This window comes from Theropithecus gelada, chromosome 10 (assembly GCF_003255815.1).
Source record: "Theropithecus gelada isolate Dixy chromosome 10, Tgel_1.0, whole genome shotgun sequence".
Lineage (NCBI taxonomy): Eukaryota > Metazoa > Chordata > Mammalia > Primates > Cercopithecidae > Theropithecus > Theropithecus gelada.
This window is the reverse complement of record NC_037678.1, coordinates 67,393,537-67,413,005: the sequence shown is the minus strand read 5'-3', so window position 1 is coordinate 67,413,005 and position 19,469 is coordinate 67,393,537. Positions and strand designations below refer to the sequence as shown.

The window sequence follows — 19,469 nt, the reverse complement described above, 5'->3', positions numbered from 1 at the left end:
ATCAGACCAGCCTGGGCAACATAGTGAGACTTCATTTCTACAAAAAAACAAAAACAAAACAAAACGAACAAAAAAAACAAAAACAAAAAACAAGGCGGGAGGATCGCTTGAGCCATCATTGCATCACAACACTCCTGCCTGAATGACAGGCAGAGACTGCCTCAAAAAGAAAAAAGGAGAACTGTAGTGGACAGAGTTTCTTGCCCCAGGATGAAACCTCCCATTCTGATGATGGTGGAGAAGGGAATGGTGTGTGTGGAGGTAGTGAACTAGATTGGGTGTGTGTTGTGTCCATCCCACCCTATCTTCCCAGAATGCTGGAACAACTGGAGAGTGCGGGGATTGTACACAGGCTGAGGGCCCCAAACATCACATTCAGAATGGCCCGGAGGGAACTGCACTTTAATGGGGTGGCACAGGACAGCAGAACCCTCAGCCAGTAGCCACAGGGCCTGCCAGCTAGCACAACAGAGCAGGTTTCTGCAGTAATGATAGATCCAGGAGATAAGCACAGGTGGAAAAGGGTTGGGTGCCCAGCCACTCAGTCCCAGTGAGCTCTCTGCCACCTCCCTGCCAGCATCCGGTGCAGATTGGGCGGAGTGCAAAGAAGGTGCCATAGTCCAGAGCCAGGAGCCCATGGAACAACTTGGAAGGTGACTCAGGTGAGGCTGAAGAGAAAGGAAAGCTCACGGTCAGTAGCTGTTTCACAGAACCCACCTCACTCTCAAGGTGCCTGCCTCAGCCCTCACCCCCAGACCAGCTCTGAAAAGCTGCTCAAGCAGCTACTGGTCTAGTATCCTAGCCCTGAAAAGCCACAAAGATGAGGATTAGCAGTTGCTCAATAAATATGTTTTGAATATCATGGTGAATTGGAAAAAAAAAATGTGCTGGCTCTATCTACTCAGCAGTGTGCAGATATGCTCTCACACTTGAGAAGCTATCAGAACAAACTGGTAGGCTCTCATTCTAGATGACATCTTTTCCCCATACTCTAAAAATGCAAGTTAACCCCCAACCCTGAGCAGAAGGAAGGAGAGACCCCAGGTACCTATCAATGAGGGAATCCCGCATGCTGGTGGCAATGGTGCTAGGCTGGGCTTCATTCAGCTTGAAGACACTCTCCACCACTGACAGCTCTGTGCTGGTTGTGTCCAGGCCACAGAAGGCACACCAGTCATTCACCACCATCCCAGCAGCAATCACCTCACTGCCTCGGTTCACAGTCCCCGCCTGCCAAGGGATGGGCTCAATGTGAGTCACAGCACCAAAGTCTCTCCCTCCTCAATGAGGACTCTCCCCATACCCTGCTCCTCCCTGACCTGCAGCCCCAGTCTCAAACTGCAGCAGGTAATGACCCAGACTCCCAAACACTGGGCGAAACGATCTGCCTCAGCAGGAGGCGGGGTTCAGAGGACAGGAATGCTTACCACAAGGGGGACCTGAAGAAGAGAGGACAGCTCATCCTGGTCCTCGATTGAAGTCTTGGGATGCACCAGCCCTCCCTGATTGCTGAAGACACAGTAACTTCCTACTAGCACCTGGTCGGCCACTGTCTGTCTGAAGACTTCCACCTTGAGCACATCTGCCAGAATTTCTTCTGTCTCCTATCAGTCAAAGGTATTGTGTTCAGGGTCCACTTACAGCCCCAGAACCAGGGTTCTCCATGCCCAGAAGCACCCGGGCCTTGGCTCCCTGAGCCCCTTATTTCTCCTATGTACCTCATATGAAAGCCTCACCCAGAGAAAGGAGGAAGTACAGCTTAGAGCAGAGTCAAAGCCAGCTGTGAAGCCCCTAAAATTCATGCATGCCCTGAACAGCTGGAGGCTGGTCTCGATGTCACTGTTTTCCCCTCTCACCCACACTCAGAAGTTCAACAGTCAATCACCTATCCTGGCCCAGGCTGCAGGACTGAATGGTTCAATCCTGAGGGATTCATACCCTCCCCAGCTTCTTTCTGACACTTGGTAAGGCCTCTGTTATCACTATTCCAATGAATACCTGAAACTCAAGGGCCCATACAGAAAAACCACAGGAGAGACCCCTAATTCTTGCCTGTTAGGAAAGAACAGTGGCTAACCACTGACAGGGATGGCCCTGTGACTCTTGGGGCAAGTTGGGCTGCCTCACCCTGTCCAAGTCTGGGTGGACCAAGGCCACGTAGTCATTGCAGGTGGTGACATTGCCCAAGGCTGAGAGCCGCTCCTCCACCCGCCGAATTTGCACTGTATCTGGGAGGCTGTTGCGAATGTGTTGCAGCTCCTGGTCAGTGGTATTGTTGGGCACCAGGAGACCGTGCCTGTTCCCTGGAGAAACCCAAATTAGAGGGTGAGACAAAGGTGAACCATGAATACACAAGATGCCTGCTGAGCCCTAGCGGCTGAGGATACCACCCAGCCCAGCCCAATCAGCTTTCCCAGGAAAGCTTTAGGCCCAGAGCCCAGCCCTCCAACCCACTGATCTGGACAACACCCAGGGCAGGCCAGAGACCACCCAGGAATCTCAATAAATCCCGCCTACTTCACCATCATCAACTGGAGGGGAGTTGAACTAACAGGAAGAGCTCCTGGCATTACTTGTATATTTTGCTACTTAAAAACTGAGCTAATGCTACACACATAGCAGAATGGCTAGATTATTATTATTTTTTTGAGACAGTCTCACTCTGTCACCCAGGCTGGATACAGTGGTGCGATCTCGGCTCACCGCAACTTCCGCATCCTGGGTTCAGGTGATTCTCTTGCTTCAGCCTCCTGAATAGTTGGAATTACAAGTGCATGCCACCACACCTGGCTAATTTTTTGTGTTTTTGTAGAGACGAGGTTTCACTATGTTAGCCAGGCTGGTCTCAAACTCCTACCCTCAGGTGATCCGCCCACCTCGACCTCCCAAAGTGCTAGGATTACAGATGTGAGCCACCGCCCCCAACCAGAATGACTAAAATTTTTACAAGTCATCAATTCCAAGTGTTGGCAAAGATATATGGAACAACTGAACTCTCATACTGAGACAGGAGTGTAAGTTGGTCAACCACTTCAGATAATTATCTGGCATCACCTGCAACTACTACTAGTCACATAACCTGTGACTCTGCCATGCCACTCTTAGGTATAATATACCCAGTAGAAATATGTAGATGAGTTCACTAAAAAAACATAGCAGCACTTTTTTTTTTTTTTTTTTTTTTTGAGATGGAATCTCGCTCTGCACCCAGGCTGGAGTGCAGTGGCGCGATCTTGGCTCACTGCAAGTTCTGCCTCCCAGGTTCACGTCATTCTCCTGCCTCAGCCTCCTGAGTAGCTAGGACTACAGGCACCCGCCACCACATCCGGCTAATTTTTTTGTATTTTTAGTAGAGACAGGGTTTCACTGTGTTAGCCAGGATAGTCTCAATCTCCTGACCTCATGATCCGCTGGCCTTGGCCTCCCAAAGTGTTGGGATTACAGGCATGAGCCACCGCGCCTGGCCATTAGCACTATTCCTAATAGACCAAAGTGAAAACTGCCCAAATGCACTGTCAATGGAATGGATGAATACGCTGTGATATACTTACACAAAACACACCACACAGCAACAAGAATGAACAATCTACAAATACACACCAATGAATTTCTGAATTTCAGGTCACTCCCATCACTCTTACACAAAGACTAAGCTAAAATCTCCCTTGTTGTCAGAACTTGCTTCAAGTCCTAAGGTCATGGTTAGAGATCAGAGTACTTTAACTGAATAGGAAAAAATAGGAAAATACTTTGAGGTCACTAGGCTTAAATTTTTTTGGTTTTTTTTTTTTTTTTTTTTTGAGACAGAGTTTCGCTCGTATTGCCCAGGCTGAAATGCAATGGCACAATCTCGGCTCACCACAACCTGCACCTCCCGAGTTCAAGCAATTCTCCCACCTCAGCCTCCCAAGTAGCTAGGATTACAGGTATGCACCACCACACCCAGCTATTTTTTGTATTTTTAGTAGAGATGGGGTTTCTCCATGTTGGTCAGGTTGGTCTCAAACTGCTGACCTCAGGTGATCCACCTGCCTCGGCCTCCCAAACGGCCTTAAGATTTTTAAAAATTAAAGTAAAAGTAAAAAAAAAATAAACAAACAGACTTCTAAAATTGACCTCAATGAGCAGAATTAAGAAACAACAGGCAGCAGTAATGGAAGACAGATCCAGCTTAAAGAAAGGACCAGCTGGGCGCGGTGGCGCATGCCTGTAATCCCAGCACTTTGGGAGGCCGAGGTGGGAGGATCACCTGAGGTCAGGAGTTCAAGATCAGCCTGGCCAACATGGTGAAACTCTATCTCTACTAAAAACACAAAAAAATTAGCCAGGTGTGGTGGGGTGCGCCTGTAATCCCAGTTACTTAGGAGGCTGAGGCAGGAGAATCACTTGAACGGAGTGTTGCAGTGAGCCAAGATCGTGCCATTGCACTCCAGCCCGGGCAACAAGAGTGAAAACCCCGTCTCAAAAAAATAATAATAAAAAGAGAGGACCAACGACCAGAATTAACAGTGCTGACAGGTAGGAAGGTAGGGTAGAGATGTGGTAAAGGGAATTTAAGATTTCAACAAAACTGAGCAGGATGACCGCAAATCTTAGCTAATCTTTAGAGAGACAGAAATGAATGCTTACAAAGAGAAAGCACCTTGCTCACAGTCAGTGACAGGGAGAGATGAGATACAAATCCTCGGCTGGGTACAGTGGCTCTCGCCTGTAATCCCTACACTTTAAGAGACCAAGGTAAGAAGATCACTTGAGCCCAGGAGGTCAAGGCCAGGCTGGGCAACACAGGGAGGCCACGTCTCTACTAAAAATCTAAAAAATTAGCCAGGTGTGGCAGCACGTGCCTGTGGCCCTAGCTACTTGGTAGGCTGAGTTGGGAGGATCACTTGAGCCTACATCTTGCCACTGCACTCTAGCCTGGGCGAAAGAGCAAAAATCTTGTCTCAAAAAAAAAAAAGACAAAAATCCTCCTCCACACTAAGAACTAGGTGTGGAATTTAGTGAGTCACTTAGGACAAGTCTCAGCTTCCTCATCAGTCAAGCTAGGCCAGTAATTCCTACCTTTCAGTGTCTTTGTGAAGAAGGAATGAGAACAGGAGTGAAAGCACTTTACGTTGTTATTACTATTATCCAGCAGCCTTTGCTAGAAGGTTGCCCCCCATCTCCTGACACTTGGCCTGAGAGATTCTACAGTGCCCAGAGATAATAGAGAATACTCTGGGAATCCCTAGGTCACTCCGAGTTCCCTCCGGGGGTGTAATTAATGGTGCTTGGAGACCACTCCCTCCCTTGGCGTCCTCCACCTGCCTTACCCACACACATGCGCCCGATGATGCGGCAGCCGGCGATGGACGCGTGCACCACGGGGATGGTATCGGAGAGCTCGCCCTCGAACACACTGTAGGGACATGGACTCGATGGTCGCGGGACAGAGGGGCCGACACCCTCACCCTGCCGGAGCTCTTGACTCCTGCGCACCCTTCCCCGCCACCGCGAGCCCTGGGGCTCCCGCCGCACCTGTAAAAGTTCTCTGAACCTCCAATCGCCACCAGACAGTAGGTGTTGGTGAGCTTGGCAAAGCAGCCGATCTCACAGTTGTTCTCGAAAGACGCTCGGACCGCCATGAGGCCTAGGGGCGGCGGAGCCGGGAGTTCAAGGCCAGCGGATCGTTTCCCAAGTATCCCGGCCTCCGCCCCTCAGGCCCCGCCGCGACCCCGCCCCTCTCGGCCTCCCGGCCCCTCCGCCCTCGGGTCCCGCCCACTGGGCCCCCACCAGACCCTCCGGCCCTGAATCCTCCGGCCCCACCCCTCCCGACCCAGGACCGGAGCTGACCCTCCCAGACTCCCTCACACCAGCTCACCAACTATCCACAAGCTCCGCACGCGGCGACTGTACCTTGGACTCCCTAAAAAGGTTTCCGTTTCCACTTCCGCCCAGGGAGACTTCCGGGAGAGCCTGGCACGCCCCGCCACGCATCCAGCCCCTCTACCTTCGGCCTCCGGGGGACTCTATGGTCGCGAGAAGTCTGGGCGCGACCCCGCCTGGCCCCACCCCCAGCCTGCTCGCGCTCATTCATTCATTATTCATTCAGAAGCTTTTTAGGAGCTGTCATCGACCTAGACCTCCGGCTGGTCGGATGTGAGGCATGAGGGAGAGGAGGGGCCAGGAGTGTCTCGCAGAAGAAGGGTTGATGATGGAGGTATTGATCGAAATGAAGCCGGAGGAAGGGCAGGTTTGGGGAAAGTGATGAGTCCAGCTATGCCTTGAGGGACAGAAGTCCGTGTCTGGAATCCAGCAGGGGAGTGGAGAGCTGAGGAAAGAGATGAGGGGCTGAAGACTAGACGAGACTACACATGGAGAGAGTTCCAGGAGGGAGAAGTGCGGCCAGACCGAGGCTGGAGAAGGAGGCGCAGCCAAAGAGGGAAAGGCCGCCAAGCTGCAGGTGCTGGAGAGAGGGGAGGACTGAGGAAGAAGGGGCTCAGGAAAAGGCTGGAAAGGGGTCCAGGGTGGGCAAGGATGTAGATGCTGGTTGGCTTCCACGATGTGCCTCTCGCATGGGCTCTGTCACTCACTCAACAGCCAACTTCTGTCCCCGGGACAGTGATGGGGGCCAAGGGCCCTGCTGCACACTTGGACAGGATGAGCTTGGCCCATATTTTGTAGAATCTGCAAAAGCCCTAGGTTCTCTCAAAATGTCACAGTGGTAGCTTGGAGCCCCTGGACTCCCCCAATTCCTCCTTAGGCATTCACCCTCCTCCAGGGGGCTCCCCATAATTGGCCTGAATGGTGCCCTTCCCATTCCCCTAACGTGCCCCTCCCATAACTCCTCAAAGTTCAGGATACACCAGGCACTGTGGGTTATAATAAAGTCTGCCTTTATTGATGTGTATCATGTTTACTGTCCCGGGCAAGTGGTGAGTTCAGGAAAATGGCCCACAACCTGTCACAGCCTGTACTTCAAGAGACACTCAGCAAGATGATGACAATGATGATGATGATGATGATAATGATGATGATGGTGTGTGTGTAGGGGGGGGGTTGTGTATGGACATACTCTGCTCCTCCTCCCTCATTCACGTCAGATCCACTCAGTCCTCTCTAGGGTGTCTCTTCACCTGATTCCCTCTACCAAAAATTTTTCTAACTCTCTCCTCCCTCTGTCCAAAACCTCCCCATCCTTCAAGGCCTGGCTCAAAGACCACCTCCATCTCCTCTAAGAAACTTTTCTGACTACTCCACCTTCTCCATGACTCTCTGCCCTTTGTTTTCTAACACCCTCTGTCACTGGTTAACCTTTAACTTGTTATGGCTCTGACCCTTTCTCCAGCAGCTTGTGCATTTCATCTCTGTCCCCAGATCTGAGTCGACCCACCTGTCAGCTCTATGGTATGCCCAGCACAGGGCTGGAAACACAGCCTAGATTCAAGAATATACTGGTCAGTGTGTGTGTGTGTGTGTGTGTGTGTGTGTGTACACAAGAATCTTGAGCCCAGAGAGTGCGTCTGACCTGGGCTTCTAGACACCTCCCTTCCCCAGTCTGGGACCTGAGCAAGTCCAGAGTCTCAGTGGACAGAGGAGGGGCCTGCCCTTGCCAGTGCACCCCCACGCCAGTCCTTTGGCTAGGACTCAAAGCGGCTTCGGAGCTGCTTGAACTTGGACTTGTTGTACTTAGTGATGAGGTCCAGTTTGCTGTGACCCAGGGTCAGCCGTTTCTCATCCCTGACCAGGTCACTGTTACCACCATTGAGATGGCCACCCTTGGGAGCCCCAGGCTCGGGTGCCTGCCTGGCACCTTGCAACTGATGATACTTGGTGATGAGGTCCAGCTTGCTGTGGCCCAGGGTTAGCCGTTTCTCATCCCCAGACCCTACTTCAGTCGTGCGAGCAGGGCTTGGTATTGGAAGACCATTAGGCCCAGGCCCCTCACCCCAGAATGGGCCGAACTTTGTGATGAGGTCCAGCTGGCTGTGTCCCAGGGTCTGCCGCCGCTCATCTGGACCCTGTCTGGCAGGTCTGACTGAGGAGTTGGTTTCAAGGGGCACTCTGGAGCCCTGGGCCTTGGGGTACTGCACCAGGAGGTCTGATTGGCCATGGCTATGGTTTAGGGACATCTTCCTGTCCTCCAGGGCCCGATCACCAGGTCTGAGGGAACCTGACTCAGGGGCACCCCCAGTACCCAGGGCTCGGGACAGAAGATCCAGCTGGCTGTTGGCCTGGCTTGGGGACAACCTCCTGTCCTCTGGGGTCTGCTCACCAGCCCGAAGGGGGCTTGAGTTGGGGGTAACCCCAGAGTCAGGGTCTCTCACTTCTCGGGCTCTGGGGAAGGGGACAAGGAGATCCAGCTGGCCACGGCTCTGACTTGGAGATGCCTTCTTCTCCTTCTCCTCCACTGTCTCCAGGGCTGTGCCAGGTACCCATCGACCCCGCAGGGGGCTGGGCTCTTGGCTTCCTGGGAGCCCATTCTCTGGGAACCGGGACATAGCTGGGACACCCCAATGGAACTGGAGGAGGGGCCGGGAGCGAGGAAGCAGAGGGGACCCCACTGCCAAGGTCAAGGGCCTGGCACTATTATGGTTGAGGGCAGGGGAGGACTGGGACCACGGGTATGATCCTAGCTTGCCCAGGTTGGCCCTATAGAGCCCAGGAGGGGAGCCATGGTTAGGGTCTGACAGTTGGCGATGCAGGGAGGGCTGGCCATGGGCCTCATGGCGGGCGGGACCCAGAAACGAGGACCCCATGCCCATGTCACTGCAATCACCACCTCCTGGTAGAGCGAGGCAGGAGGAGAGACCCGTAAGTGGTGACCGCTTGATGCTGCTGAGGCTGGTGCTGGAGGGCGGGGACGATGTGGGGCTTGGGATGCCAGGCCTGAAGGCTAGGGCCACGGGGGGAGGACGCAGTGCCCGGGGAGACAGCGGGTCCTCACCACTGCAGAAGCCTTCCACAGGCCGCGACTCGGCGTACAGGCAGCGGAACTCCCGGTCAAAGTCTTCCACGATGCGGCCCCTGAGCTGCAGCACCATGCTAGTGTGGGCCTGGTTGCAAAGCCAGGTGAAGCTGGGGGCAGAGGGACAGGGGGGTCAGGAGGCAAAGTGCAGGACCCTGGGTGTTGGCAGGAGTCACAGCCAGAGGTGCATACCTGGTCCAGCATGCTGGACCCAAACCCCACCACCACGAGGGCTCACAGCAAGGGGCAGAGCTCTGACTCCAGAGTCTGTGCTTGCCCTAGCCCCGCTTAGTGGGCCTGGGCACATGGCTGCTCTCAGGGCCCTAACTTCCCCATCTGTAAAATGGACTTGTGGGAGGTTCCCTGAAGTCACTCCAGTTCCAATGTGCAATAGTCATTTTCTATGCCAAGGGTATTAAAGTCATCATTTCCCTAGAGTGAGCTCCTCCAGGGCCGACCTGCCCCCAGCACCCTCCCCTGAGCCTGGCATGATGCCTGGCACATGGCAGGTGCTCAGTCTGTGTCCGAAGGGATGGACGAGTGGAGGGAAGCTCAGAGCTGCCAGCCAGTGGTGCAGTCCCAGGCCCCCCTCGCCTCCTCGAGCCTGCTCACCTGTAGCTGCCTGCCACCACCTGCTCACAGTCGATGAGGACGAACTTCTCCAGGGCCTGCCCCGTGAAGCGGCGGCCAGCCTTGCTGCAATATGTGTCCCCACACATGCTCCGCACACGCATGTTCTAGGTGTAAGTAGGTTGGGGGTGACCTTGAGAGAGTGAGGCTCAAGCCATGTCTCTGCCCCATGGGGTCTCCAACCCCAGACAGCTAAGGGAACCTACCCCCAACTCCCACTGCCCCCCCAGTGCTGAGTGGCCACCCACTGGCTCCCCCGCCCTCCCTGACTCCCCATCCGCACCCCTGGTTACTGCCCCTGGTCCTCACTGACCGGCAGGTGCCCCCCATTGAGGTCCATCTTGTAACACATCTCCAGGAAGTGCCTCAGGTGCTCCTGGGCCAGGAGCAGGTACACAGGGACACCACGCCGGCTCGAGGCCTCCATGAGGTCACACAGAAGCTCCATGTCAGTGAATATGTCCATCACCACAGCCACTACCTGGGCAGGGGGAGGTGCATGAAAGCTCAGCGCTGCCCAGGGCACTCCCCACATCCAGCCAAGCCTGGGGCAGGAACCCGGGCCCCGGGAAAAGAGCACTGGACTGAAAATCAGGAGGCCAGAGCCTTCAAGAGAAAGTGAACAGGAAGGGCTCTTAGCAGTGACCTAGCCCAGGGCTTCTTAACTTGGGCACAGGGAGATTTGACTGTCTTCTTTTTTTTAAGAGTCAGTGTCTGTCTCACTCTGTCACCCAGGCTGGAGTGCAGTAGCATGATCATAGCTCTCTTCTGCCTAGAACTCCCAGGCTCAAGCAATCCTCCCAACTCAGCCTCCCAAGTAGCTGATATTATAGGCATGTGCCACTATGCCTGGCTAATTTTTTTTTTTTTTTTTTGAGACAGCATCTCACTCTGTTGCCCAGGCTTGAGTGCAGTGGTGCAATCTTGGCTCACTGCAACCTCTGCCTTCTGGGTTCAAGTGATTCTCACGCCTTAGCCTCTCAAGTAGCTGGAATTTCAGGCACTTGCCACCATGCCCAGCTAATTTTTTTGTATTTTTAGTAGAGACAGGATTTCACCATGTTGGCCAGGCTGGTCTCGAACTCCTGACCTCAGGTGATCTGCCCGCCTCAGCCTCCCAAAGTGCTGTAATTACAGGCATGAGCCACTGTGCCTGTCCCTGGATAATTTTTTTTTTCCTTTGAGACGGAGTCTCGCACTGTCACCTGTGCAGTGGCACGATCTCGGCTCCTGGGTTCAAGTGATTCTCCTGCCTCAGCCTTCCAAGTAGCTGGGATTACAGGTGCCTGCCACCACGCCCAGCTAATTTTTTGTATTTTTAGTAGAGACGGGTTTTCATGATGTTGGCCAGGCTGATCTCAAACTCCTGACCTTGTGATCCGCCCGCCTCGGCCTCCCAAAGTGCTGGAATTACAGGCATGAGCCACCGCGCCTGGCCACTAATTTTTTTTTTATTCCAATTTTTTGTAGAGATGTGGGTCTCACTATGTTGCCCAAGCTAGTCTTGAACTCCTGGCCTCAAGCAGTCCTCCCACCTCAGCCTCCCAAAGCACTGGGATTACAGTAAAATCCCAGCCCAGATTTGACTGTCTTGAACCCCTAGCTGTTTGAAAGCATTTGTGTGCATCTTTAGGTTCACCGAGTGTTTATCTGTCATCAGATTCTCAAAGATGACTGTGGATCGACTGTGCTAGTCCAACACCCACTCTGCACTGAGCCCCAGATGGGACAGCAGTGACAAGCAGAACCCAGGCCCCAATTCCCAGGCAAGTTCCTTGCACTCCCCCCACTAACTCCAGCCCAGCTCTGCCCCAGGGACTGTCTGTCTGAGGCTCCCTTCTCCAGGGTCAGAGCTACAAGCCACTTACTGGGGTCTTCACTGCCCTTTCCCAGCCCTGCCTCAGTTTCCCTGTGAAGCCACAGAGATCTGGTGTGACCCCTTACACTGCAGACTCCCTTATTTGCACCCATGCCAAATGGATCCAAGTTTTCCGCTCAGTTGAGGACTGGGCTGGGGCTTGTGCCTCCATCCCATATAAAGGGCTGCCTCTAAGAGGCCCCTGAAACCCTCCTGGCACCTCCCAGCCCCCAGCTGGCCTTTCTTCCCATGGCATATATCTGCTATGAGAATCTCTTCTCCCAGGCAGGGCCGAGAGGCAGGAGTTACAGAGCATAGCACTCCAGCTCTGGGGTCAGAAAGAACTGGGTTCAAACCTGGACTCTACCATTTCCTGGTGACACAGCTTTGGGTGAGTAGCTTCACCTCTGGAAACCTCAACTTCCTCAGCTGTTAAATGGAGTTAATGATAGCCATGTCTCAGAGCTACGGGGAATTAAATGTGAAAATGCTCAAGACATAACAGAGCTCTATAAACATTGGGCTGCAGGGCAACACAGCATTTCCCAAGGTCACTAGGAGTCATGACAGCCCAGTACACGAGCCTGGCTCCTGGCCCAGGACAGAGGGGTCTAAATGGGGGCTGAGAAAGTGAGGCACTGGGGGATGCCCTAGTTCACAGCACAGGCCTGGCCAGAGTAGGGGGACAAGGACAGGCAGGAAAGATCAAAGAGGCAGGGGTGAGGATGACGACAGCAGCAGCCTCACTAATAACCCCATTCCCGATGCCAATCAGGCCTGGCCGTCCCCTGCCTGGGGCACAGGCAGGCTTGCCAGGAAGCTCTGGAAGTACCGGTGGGATCCCAGTATCCTGGCTTCCCATCTCTGCAGCAGGAACCTATCTCTACCTCAAACCCAGCCAGGGGTCATCTTGTCCATTCCCCTAGAGTAGGAGGCCAGGGCTTCAGAAGTGAAGCTGTGCTTGTGTGTGGCCAGAGCCTTTCTGGGTGCTGACCACCCCCACCTGCCCTCCCAATTCTCTTTCTCCTGCGTTCCTGCTCCCCATCACTGAGCCCAGCATCCTCCTCTCCTCTTTCCTCCTTGGTTCCAAAGCCCAGCCCTCGAGGACATGCCAAAGAGGCCCACACGCTGGCCGCCTCCCCTGCTTCAGGCCCAGCTGCAGATGTGGTGCAGGAGGGTGGGGGGCAACTGGGGACCTGAGCCAGCAAGGACGGCTGGACTGCTCCCCAGGACCTAAGTCAGAGAGCCCCTGTCTCCCCGAGCCCTGAACTCTATGTCACCATATGGACCTCCCTGGGCAAGTCCCAAGCCCCTCTCTGGTCTCAGTTTCTTCTTCTGTAAGTTAAGGAAGTGACTCAGCTGTTCCCCAAGGTTGGAGTTCTTAGTGTGGGAATCATAAAACTTTCTGAGAAACTGATAAGGCAGTGGAGCATCTTCCAAGGTAAAGATGCAGCGAGGACTCCTCCCTCCAACCTGCACCACTTGGTGTGCATTTCAGAAGGTTGTGGAGTCCCTGATGCCCATGCCCTGTTCTAGGCTCATCCATACTACTCCTGGGGACCAAGCATTGCCAAGGTAAATATGGGATGCCCCCCTTCTAGGAGTTTGCGATCTAATAGTGCCAGAGGTGCTGGTCCTCATTCTGCCCCTAAGTCACTGCGTCGCCTTGGCTGGTCCCTTCCCTCTCTGGGCCTCAGTTTCCTCCTCTGTGAGCTGAGCGATGGAGAGATGAGGCCCTTACCGTGCGGGCCTGGCTGAAGAGGAAGCGCAGCAAGTCCTTGATGTTCTTGGCCTTGTCCCTCTGGAAGTGGACCACGGCCTGGGTGGGGCTGAAGCCCGTGGCCTGTGGCACCTCGGGCCAGCCCAGGTCCAGGTCCGGGGGGTCTATGTCAGAGGCCATGGGGAAGTAAGTGCCTGAGGTGACTTCGGAGAGCAGACTGAGGCGGTCTGGCCCCGAGGCCTCCTGCCCCTGGGCCTCGCTGAGGTCAGGGCCCCCGCGCACATGGCTGGTCATGTAGTCCACATCCAGGGCGCTCAGGAAGGGCAGCTCCCGCTCCTCAGAGATGACCCGCAGGTAGGCAGCCTCACCCCGCTCCAGGAGGGCGTCGGCCGCCAGCCGGGCCGCCTCGCTGTGCCGCAGCACCAGCGGTGAGCTCTCCCGCCACCACGGCCGCTTCAGCTCCTCCACCCGGCCCCGCAGGGGTCCCGCCATGCCCTGGGCTCCCAGGCTCCCAGGCCCTGGGCTTCCGAACATGCCTGCCCAGCGGCTGCCTCACCCACCAGTAGGGCCCATGGCCCGCACGCTGGGCTGGCTGCAGCAGGAAGAGGAGACCGGCAGAACCACCTCCTGCCCGCCCGCTCGCTGTGTGTGTGGCGGGCCCCCAAACTGTTGCCACCCTAAATCAGAGCCACGCTCCGCCCTATTGCCCCTGGCCTCTGGAACCTGTCAGGCCAGCCCCACCTGTCTGCCTGTGTTGGGACTCGCCTGCCCGGGGAAGCGGCAATGCCAGGCTTTCGGTGCACACTCCTGCCTCCCTCTATTCCTCCCCAGCAACGCAGCCCCATCCCTACCAGGCTCCGAGCATGTCTCCAAATGCTGACTTCCTGGGACCCACAGAGGTTGAATTATAGCCAAGAGGGGCCCAGGCGGCTCAGGAACACACATGCACACACACACACACTGCAGGTGGGTGAGCCACTCAAGACACCCAGGAAAAGACATGAACACACACGCAGACGGACACACTGACAACTGACCGATACACAGATATGGAGTGTGGGCTGACACAGGCCGACCACACACTTTAATCACATCGACTTGCATAAACTCACCCAAACGCCGATTTACAGACTGGCCATGGCCCCCCACAACACATACCATAGTGGATAGCACATGCCTTGGCTCAAGTCTGCAAGGCCCTAAATGAGAGCTGAACAAGCATCACATGGAATATCCAAGGACATCAATGCCTGTCTGTTCCCCAGCCAGTCCTCTTTTTGCTCCCATAATCGTCCTGCCACTCTCCACCATCTTAACTGTGGTGCTCACAGCCCCCTGGCTCTCTCCCACCCCCACTCAGAGCTGTCATTCAAGAACCTAAGGCAGTGGTTCTCACCCTGACCCCAGGGCTGGTGAGAGGTGATGAAATGCAGACCCCCGGGCCCCACCCTCCTGGAGATTCTCATCCAGAAGGTGTCCATAGGCTTCTGGAGATTGTCTTTTTTTCTTTTTTCTTTTTCTTTTTGAGATAGGGTCTTGCTCTGTCACCCAGGCTGGAGTGCAGTGGCGCAATCACAGCTCACTACAGCTGTGCCTCAGTTTCTCTGGGCTCAAGTGATCTTCCCACCTCAGCCTCCTGAGTAGCTGGGATTACAGGTGCATGTTACCATGCTCAGCTAATTTTTGAATTTTTTTTAAGAGATGGGATCTCGGCCGGGCGCGGTGGCTCAAGCCTGTAATCCCAGCACTTTGGGAGGCCGAGACGGGCGGATCACGAGGTCAGGAGATCGAGACCATCCTGGCTAACACGGTGAAACCCCGTCTCTACTAAAAATACAAAAACTTAGCCGGGCGTGGCGGCGGGCGCCTGTAGTCCCAGCTACTCGGGAGGCTGAGGCAGGAGAATGGCGTGAACCCGGGAGGCGGAGCTTGCAGTGAGCTGAGATCCGGCCACTGCACTCCAGCCTGGGTGACAGAGCGAGACTCCGTCTCTAAATAAAAAAAAAAAAAAAAAAAAGAGATGGGATCTCACTATGTTGTCCAGGCTGATCTTGAACTCCTGGCCTCAAGCAATCTTCCTGTCTCAGCCTCCCAAAGTGCTGGGATTATAGGTGTAAGCCACCACACCTGGCCATTTTTCTTTTTCAATTGAGACGTGATCTTGCTCTGTCACCCAGGCTAGAGAGAGCAGTGGTGTGATCATAGCTTACTGTAACCTTGAATTCCTGGGTCTTTTAACAAGTGCCCAGTGCACTGTGGGCAGTGGGCTAAGGCCCACCCCTCAGACATGCTGTCCCAGATGGCTATGCTTGCAACACCCTTAACTCCAGGGATGTTCTTGGCCTGGTGGTGGCCAGACCCCAGCCTTCCTCCCCTCCTCCAGGGCTGAGTATGAAAATGGTTGAAAGGTTGTTTCAGAGAATGGGTGAACACACTGTAAGGTCAGTAGGCAAACAGGGCAGGCAGATTTCTGACCTCTGCCCCAGCAAAGACTGAAGTCCCGGAGCATGCACTGTGTGTCCTTCAGAGGACGCTGAGCAGCTTTGCTCTGGGGAACGGGGTGAGCAGGTGGCAGCTGCAGTTGGGGAGCCAGGCTAGGCAGAAGCAGTCACCACCTTTCCACAGAGGCGTGAGGTCCAGCGAGGATGGCGGGAAGTGCAGAAGACCTAAAGCCGTGTCTCGCAGCCCTGTTTAGCACTGAGTGCACTTGGTTCGTCTGGTCTGCGATCATGTCCGGAACACAGGGTCTTCTGTGTCCAAAGAACTTGACACATGTATAGTGGGAGGGAGCTGGGTGGGATTTAGAGGTTCCCGAGTTGAACTGAGCCCTAGAACCAAAGATGAATGGGGCTAGGGCTGTGTCTTCGAGGACCCTATAAGTGAAGGACCTGGGGGAGCATGGGGGAGCCACAGGTCAGGAGTTATGACCCACACTATCCCATCCCAGGTGCGGGAGCACCTGGCACTCCAAGGAGGCCCTTCCCAGGGGGTGAGGAGGCTGCAAGAGGGGCAGAAGTTTGAGTAAACAAAGCCAGACCGTGGGAGGGTAATGAGTTGTGGGGGTATCCGAGGTGGCAGGGCCATCATTAGGGCCTTATCTCCAGGCCCTTGTTTGAAGGGGAGGATCAACCAGGGTCTTATCTGGGTGGGAGAAGTGCTCCCGGGAGGGAGGGAGGCAAGTTTGCATGTCACTGAGTTAGTTGTGTTTACCCTGCAGTGTTTATACATATACTTCAGGTACATATCTTTGGCTCTGTATCTTTTAATTGTGGTAAAATACACATAACATTTGCCTTTAAAAAAGAATTCATGGCTGGACGCGGTGGCTCATGCCTATAATCCCAGCAGTTTGGGAGGCTGAGGTGGGCGGATCAGCTGAAGTTGGGAGTTCAAGACCAGCCTGACCAACATGGTGAAACCCCATCTCTAATAAAAATACAAAAATTAGGTGGGTGTGGTGGCAGGCGCCCATAATCCCAGCTACTTGGGAGGCTGAGGCAGGAGAATCGCTTGAACCCAGGAGGCAGAGGTAGAGGTGAGCCAAGATTACGCCACTGCACTCCAGCCTCAAGTGATGCTCTTGCCTCTGCCTCCCAAAGTGTTGAGATTACAGGTGTGAGCCACTGCACGAAGCCAAAATCTGCTATTGTAACCATTTTTAAGTGGTACACTTCAAGTGTCATAAGTCCATTCACACTATGGTGTAACCCTCGCCACCATCCATCTCTAGAACTCTTTTCACTTTGCAAAACTAGAGCTCTGTATCCACTAAACATGAACTCCCCATTTCTCCCTCCCCTACCCCCCAGCACCCACTATTCTGTTTCCTGTCTCTATGAATTTGACTCCTCTAGATACCTCATTTAAGTGGAATCATACGGTTTTGTCCTTTTGTGACTGGCTCATTTCACGTAGCTTCACATCTTCGAGTTCCTCCACGTTGTAGTGTATGTCGGAATCTCCTTCCACTTCCGGCTGAATAATATCCCATTACATGTGTGGAGCACATTTAGCTCATCTGTTCCTCCTCAGATGGATGCCTGAGTTGCTTCCACCTTTTGGCTGTTGTAAATAAGGCACAGGTGTACAAATTTGGCTCTGTATTTTTGTATACTTCCCCCCAGGCCCAGGTTTGTACTAAATTCCTTTTTTGTACATAAGAAACCACCGAATATTGGCAATTTCATATGGTTTGACTAAATATATACACCTGTACCTGTGCATAACTGTACCTGTGCTTGTATGTGTGTGCACGTCCTGTCTGTGATGTTTGTGTGCCTGCGTGGCGCAGCATTGTGCGTGGACCTGTGTGTGCACGTGTGTCTGGGCGGCGGGATAGTCCTTGTGTTGGACTCTGCGTTGCGGTACTGGGGCTGTGGACAGAGAGCACAACGGAGAGGGGCAGGGGTGGGAAGACTTGGTTGAAGGGCAAAGGGTTCCAGTGGATCCCAGACATCATGATAATGCTTGCGTGCAAATCAAATCAAATCCCCCAGGGCTGAGGGACCAGCTGCCCCTCCCTAGGCAGCCCTCCCTGTGAGCTGAGTTGGTCAAGGGCAATGGGAGGGCAGACAGGTGGCTCCTGGCCTTGGGGCTGGGCCTAGAGATGGTGGCCAAGGGTGATGGGAATCATCCAGACAGACCCAAGCCCTGTCCCTGGCTGCAGTGTGTCAGGCGCAGGCCCCTTAATGACTGTAATTAAGAGGAAGGAAACTGTTTTCCTGTACAGAAGGTGTGTCAGGCGCCTGCCTGGCATCACTCAGCTGTCCCAGGAGCCACTTAGCCTTGTCTGTTGTCTCTCACAAGCCAAGTGGTGTCTGGGCAGGCGATGTCGTGTGGGGTAGGGGGAGCAGAGGCTGGGTTGCAGCCCTCCAGGTGCAGGCTGCTCTGAGGCCAGTGCTGCCACATACCTTTCCTCTGGCGCCCCGGGTCAGGAGAGACAGAGTTTCCGCAGAGGAGCAGCTGGGACTGGTAGGGGAGCCAGAGTGCGCCCAAATCCCTTGAATCAAGGCAAAGCAACCTAAGAGCCAGAGATGCAAAAGCGGACAATGCTGAGGAGTCCCCGAGGCTGGCTTGAGCCAGGGAGCAAAGGGTGAGAAAGATTTCAGGGTGCAGAGTGGTAAGTGGGGCGTTCCTGGCTGGAGGAAAAGGGCAAGGACATGCCCAGGGAAGGCAGGTGGGGGCCGTGGTACAGGGGAAGATGCTAATAGGAAGGTTAGAGCCACACTAGGAAGAGCTTGAGGGCCTTCTAAGGTGCTGGGTTCTTACCTAGAGATGATGGTACAGAGGCTGGGAAGACTCCAGAGCAGCATCCTGGGATAACTGAGAAACAGCTCCAATGGCGAGAGTGGGCCAAAACACCAGAAACAACCCGCATTGGTTGAACCCAGTGTGGTTCACTGTTCACTGAGTGCGACACAGGTCTCAGGAGGTCATAATTCCGAACTCTTATCTCATCCTGATACCCCATGGGCTATTGTGCCACTGGACTGAGTCAGACCCCCGAGAGGAACACAGGCTCTGCCACTTAATGGGGGAGCCGAACAATCAGAACTTCTCTGAGTCACAGTGGCTGACTCTACACGTAGAGCGGGACCCACGCCACCTCCTTCACAGGGTTATTGTGAGGAATATATGGGCTCAGCTACGCCACGTGCCTGGCTGAGAGCAGCTGTGGTTGCTCAGTACACGCTGAAGTCCAGAGCTTTCCCAGTTGTGAAAGGACAGGGGCTCGATGAAGGCCTGAAAGCTCAGGAAGCCACCAGGGGAGCCCTCTTGGTCAGTCTCTGGCCCCTTCTAGACCAAAGGCTGGTGCCAAGGCCAACATGGTCCCAGCCGGGTCAGTGGGGTGTGGCCAGTCACCGCTGCCTCTGAGATCTGGCCTTTCGTCCCATCCCTGCTCACAGGAGGCGGGGTGTCTGTCTGTCTGTCTCCTGTGTTTTATTTCTCCATTTGTTCTGAAATTGGGAGAGGAAGAAAGAGATACATCTGCTGACTCCTGGAGCCCCGTTATTGAGGCAGCCTCCCCTTCCCACCCCCTCTCCCTCTGTCCAATCCTTCCGACATGGATTTAGTGTCCACCTTCAGCCAGCAGGTGACCCAAAGATGAGTAAGAGTTTGTCTCTGCCCTGGAGGAGCTCACAGTTCAGTGGGGAAGACAGACTCATAAATAATTATAAACCACGGATTAGGCTGAGGTATAAACCAAGCGCCTGGGGTTTAGAGCTTGGACCCATTGCGGAACCTCAGAGGAGCCATGGCCCCACCTCCCGCCCCTTCAAGCAAGGCACAGCGCAGTGGCAGGCCCTCTCCCA

General features: G+C 54.4%; 2 protein-coding genes across 4 annotated transcripts; both read right to left on the bottom strand.

Annotated features, from left to right (window-relative positions):
* Positions 1-381: 381 nt before the first annotated feature.
* EIF6 (eukaryotic translation initiation factor 6) lies at positions 382-6,116 on the bottom strand. 3 transcript variants are annotated; one of them, XM_025398511.1, is made up of 7 exons: positions 5,861-6,116; positions 5,518-5,629; positions 5,313-5,398; positions 2,128-2,303; positions 1,428-1,604; positions 1,049-1,230; positions 382-668 (listed from the first exon to the last, which is right to left on the bottom strand). In XM_025398511.1, exons 2-7 carry the CDS (start codon positions 5,622-5,624, stop codon positions 659-661), a joined length of 738 nt encoding a protein of 245 aa, XP_025254296.1. In that variant the 5' UTR covers positions 5,625-5,629; positions 5,861-6,116; the 3' UTR covers positions 382-658. The 3 variants fall into 3 exon arrangements, with proteins under 3 accessions (XP_025254296.1, XP_025254297.1, XP_025254298.1); XM_025398512.1 differs by lacking the exon at positions 5,861-6,116 and having other exon boundaries at positions 5,518-5,852; XM_025398513.1 differs by lacking the exon at positions 2,128-2,303 and having other exon boundaries at positions 383-668; positions 5,313-5,629; positions 5,861-5,941.
* A 746-nt stretch (positions 6,117-6,862) lies between these two features.
* Positions 6,863-13,807, bottom strand: FAM83C (family with sequence similarity 83 member C). The gene is made up of 4 exons (XM_025400202.1): positions 13,177-13,807; positions 9,891-10,058; positions 9,560-9,684; positions 6,863-9,057 (listed from the first exon to the last, which is right to left on the bottom strand). The coding sequence occupies exons 1-4, from the start codon at positions 13,687-13,689 to the stop codon at positions 7,620-7,622; spliced, it is 2,244 nt and encodes a 747-aa protein (XP_025255987.1). The 5' UTR covers positions 13,690-13,807; the 3' UTR covers positions 6,863-7,619.
* Between the last annotated feature and the right edge of the window lie 5,662 nt (positions 13,808-19,469).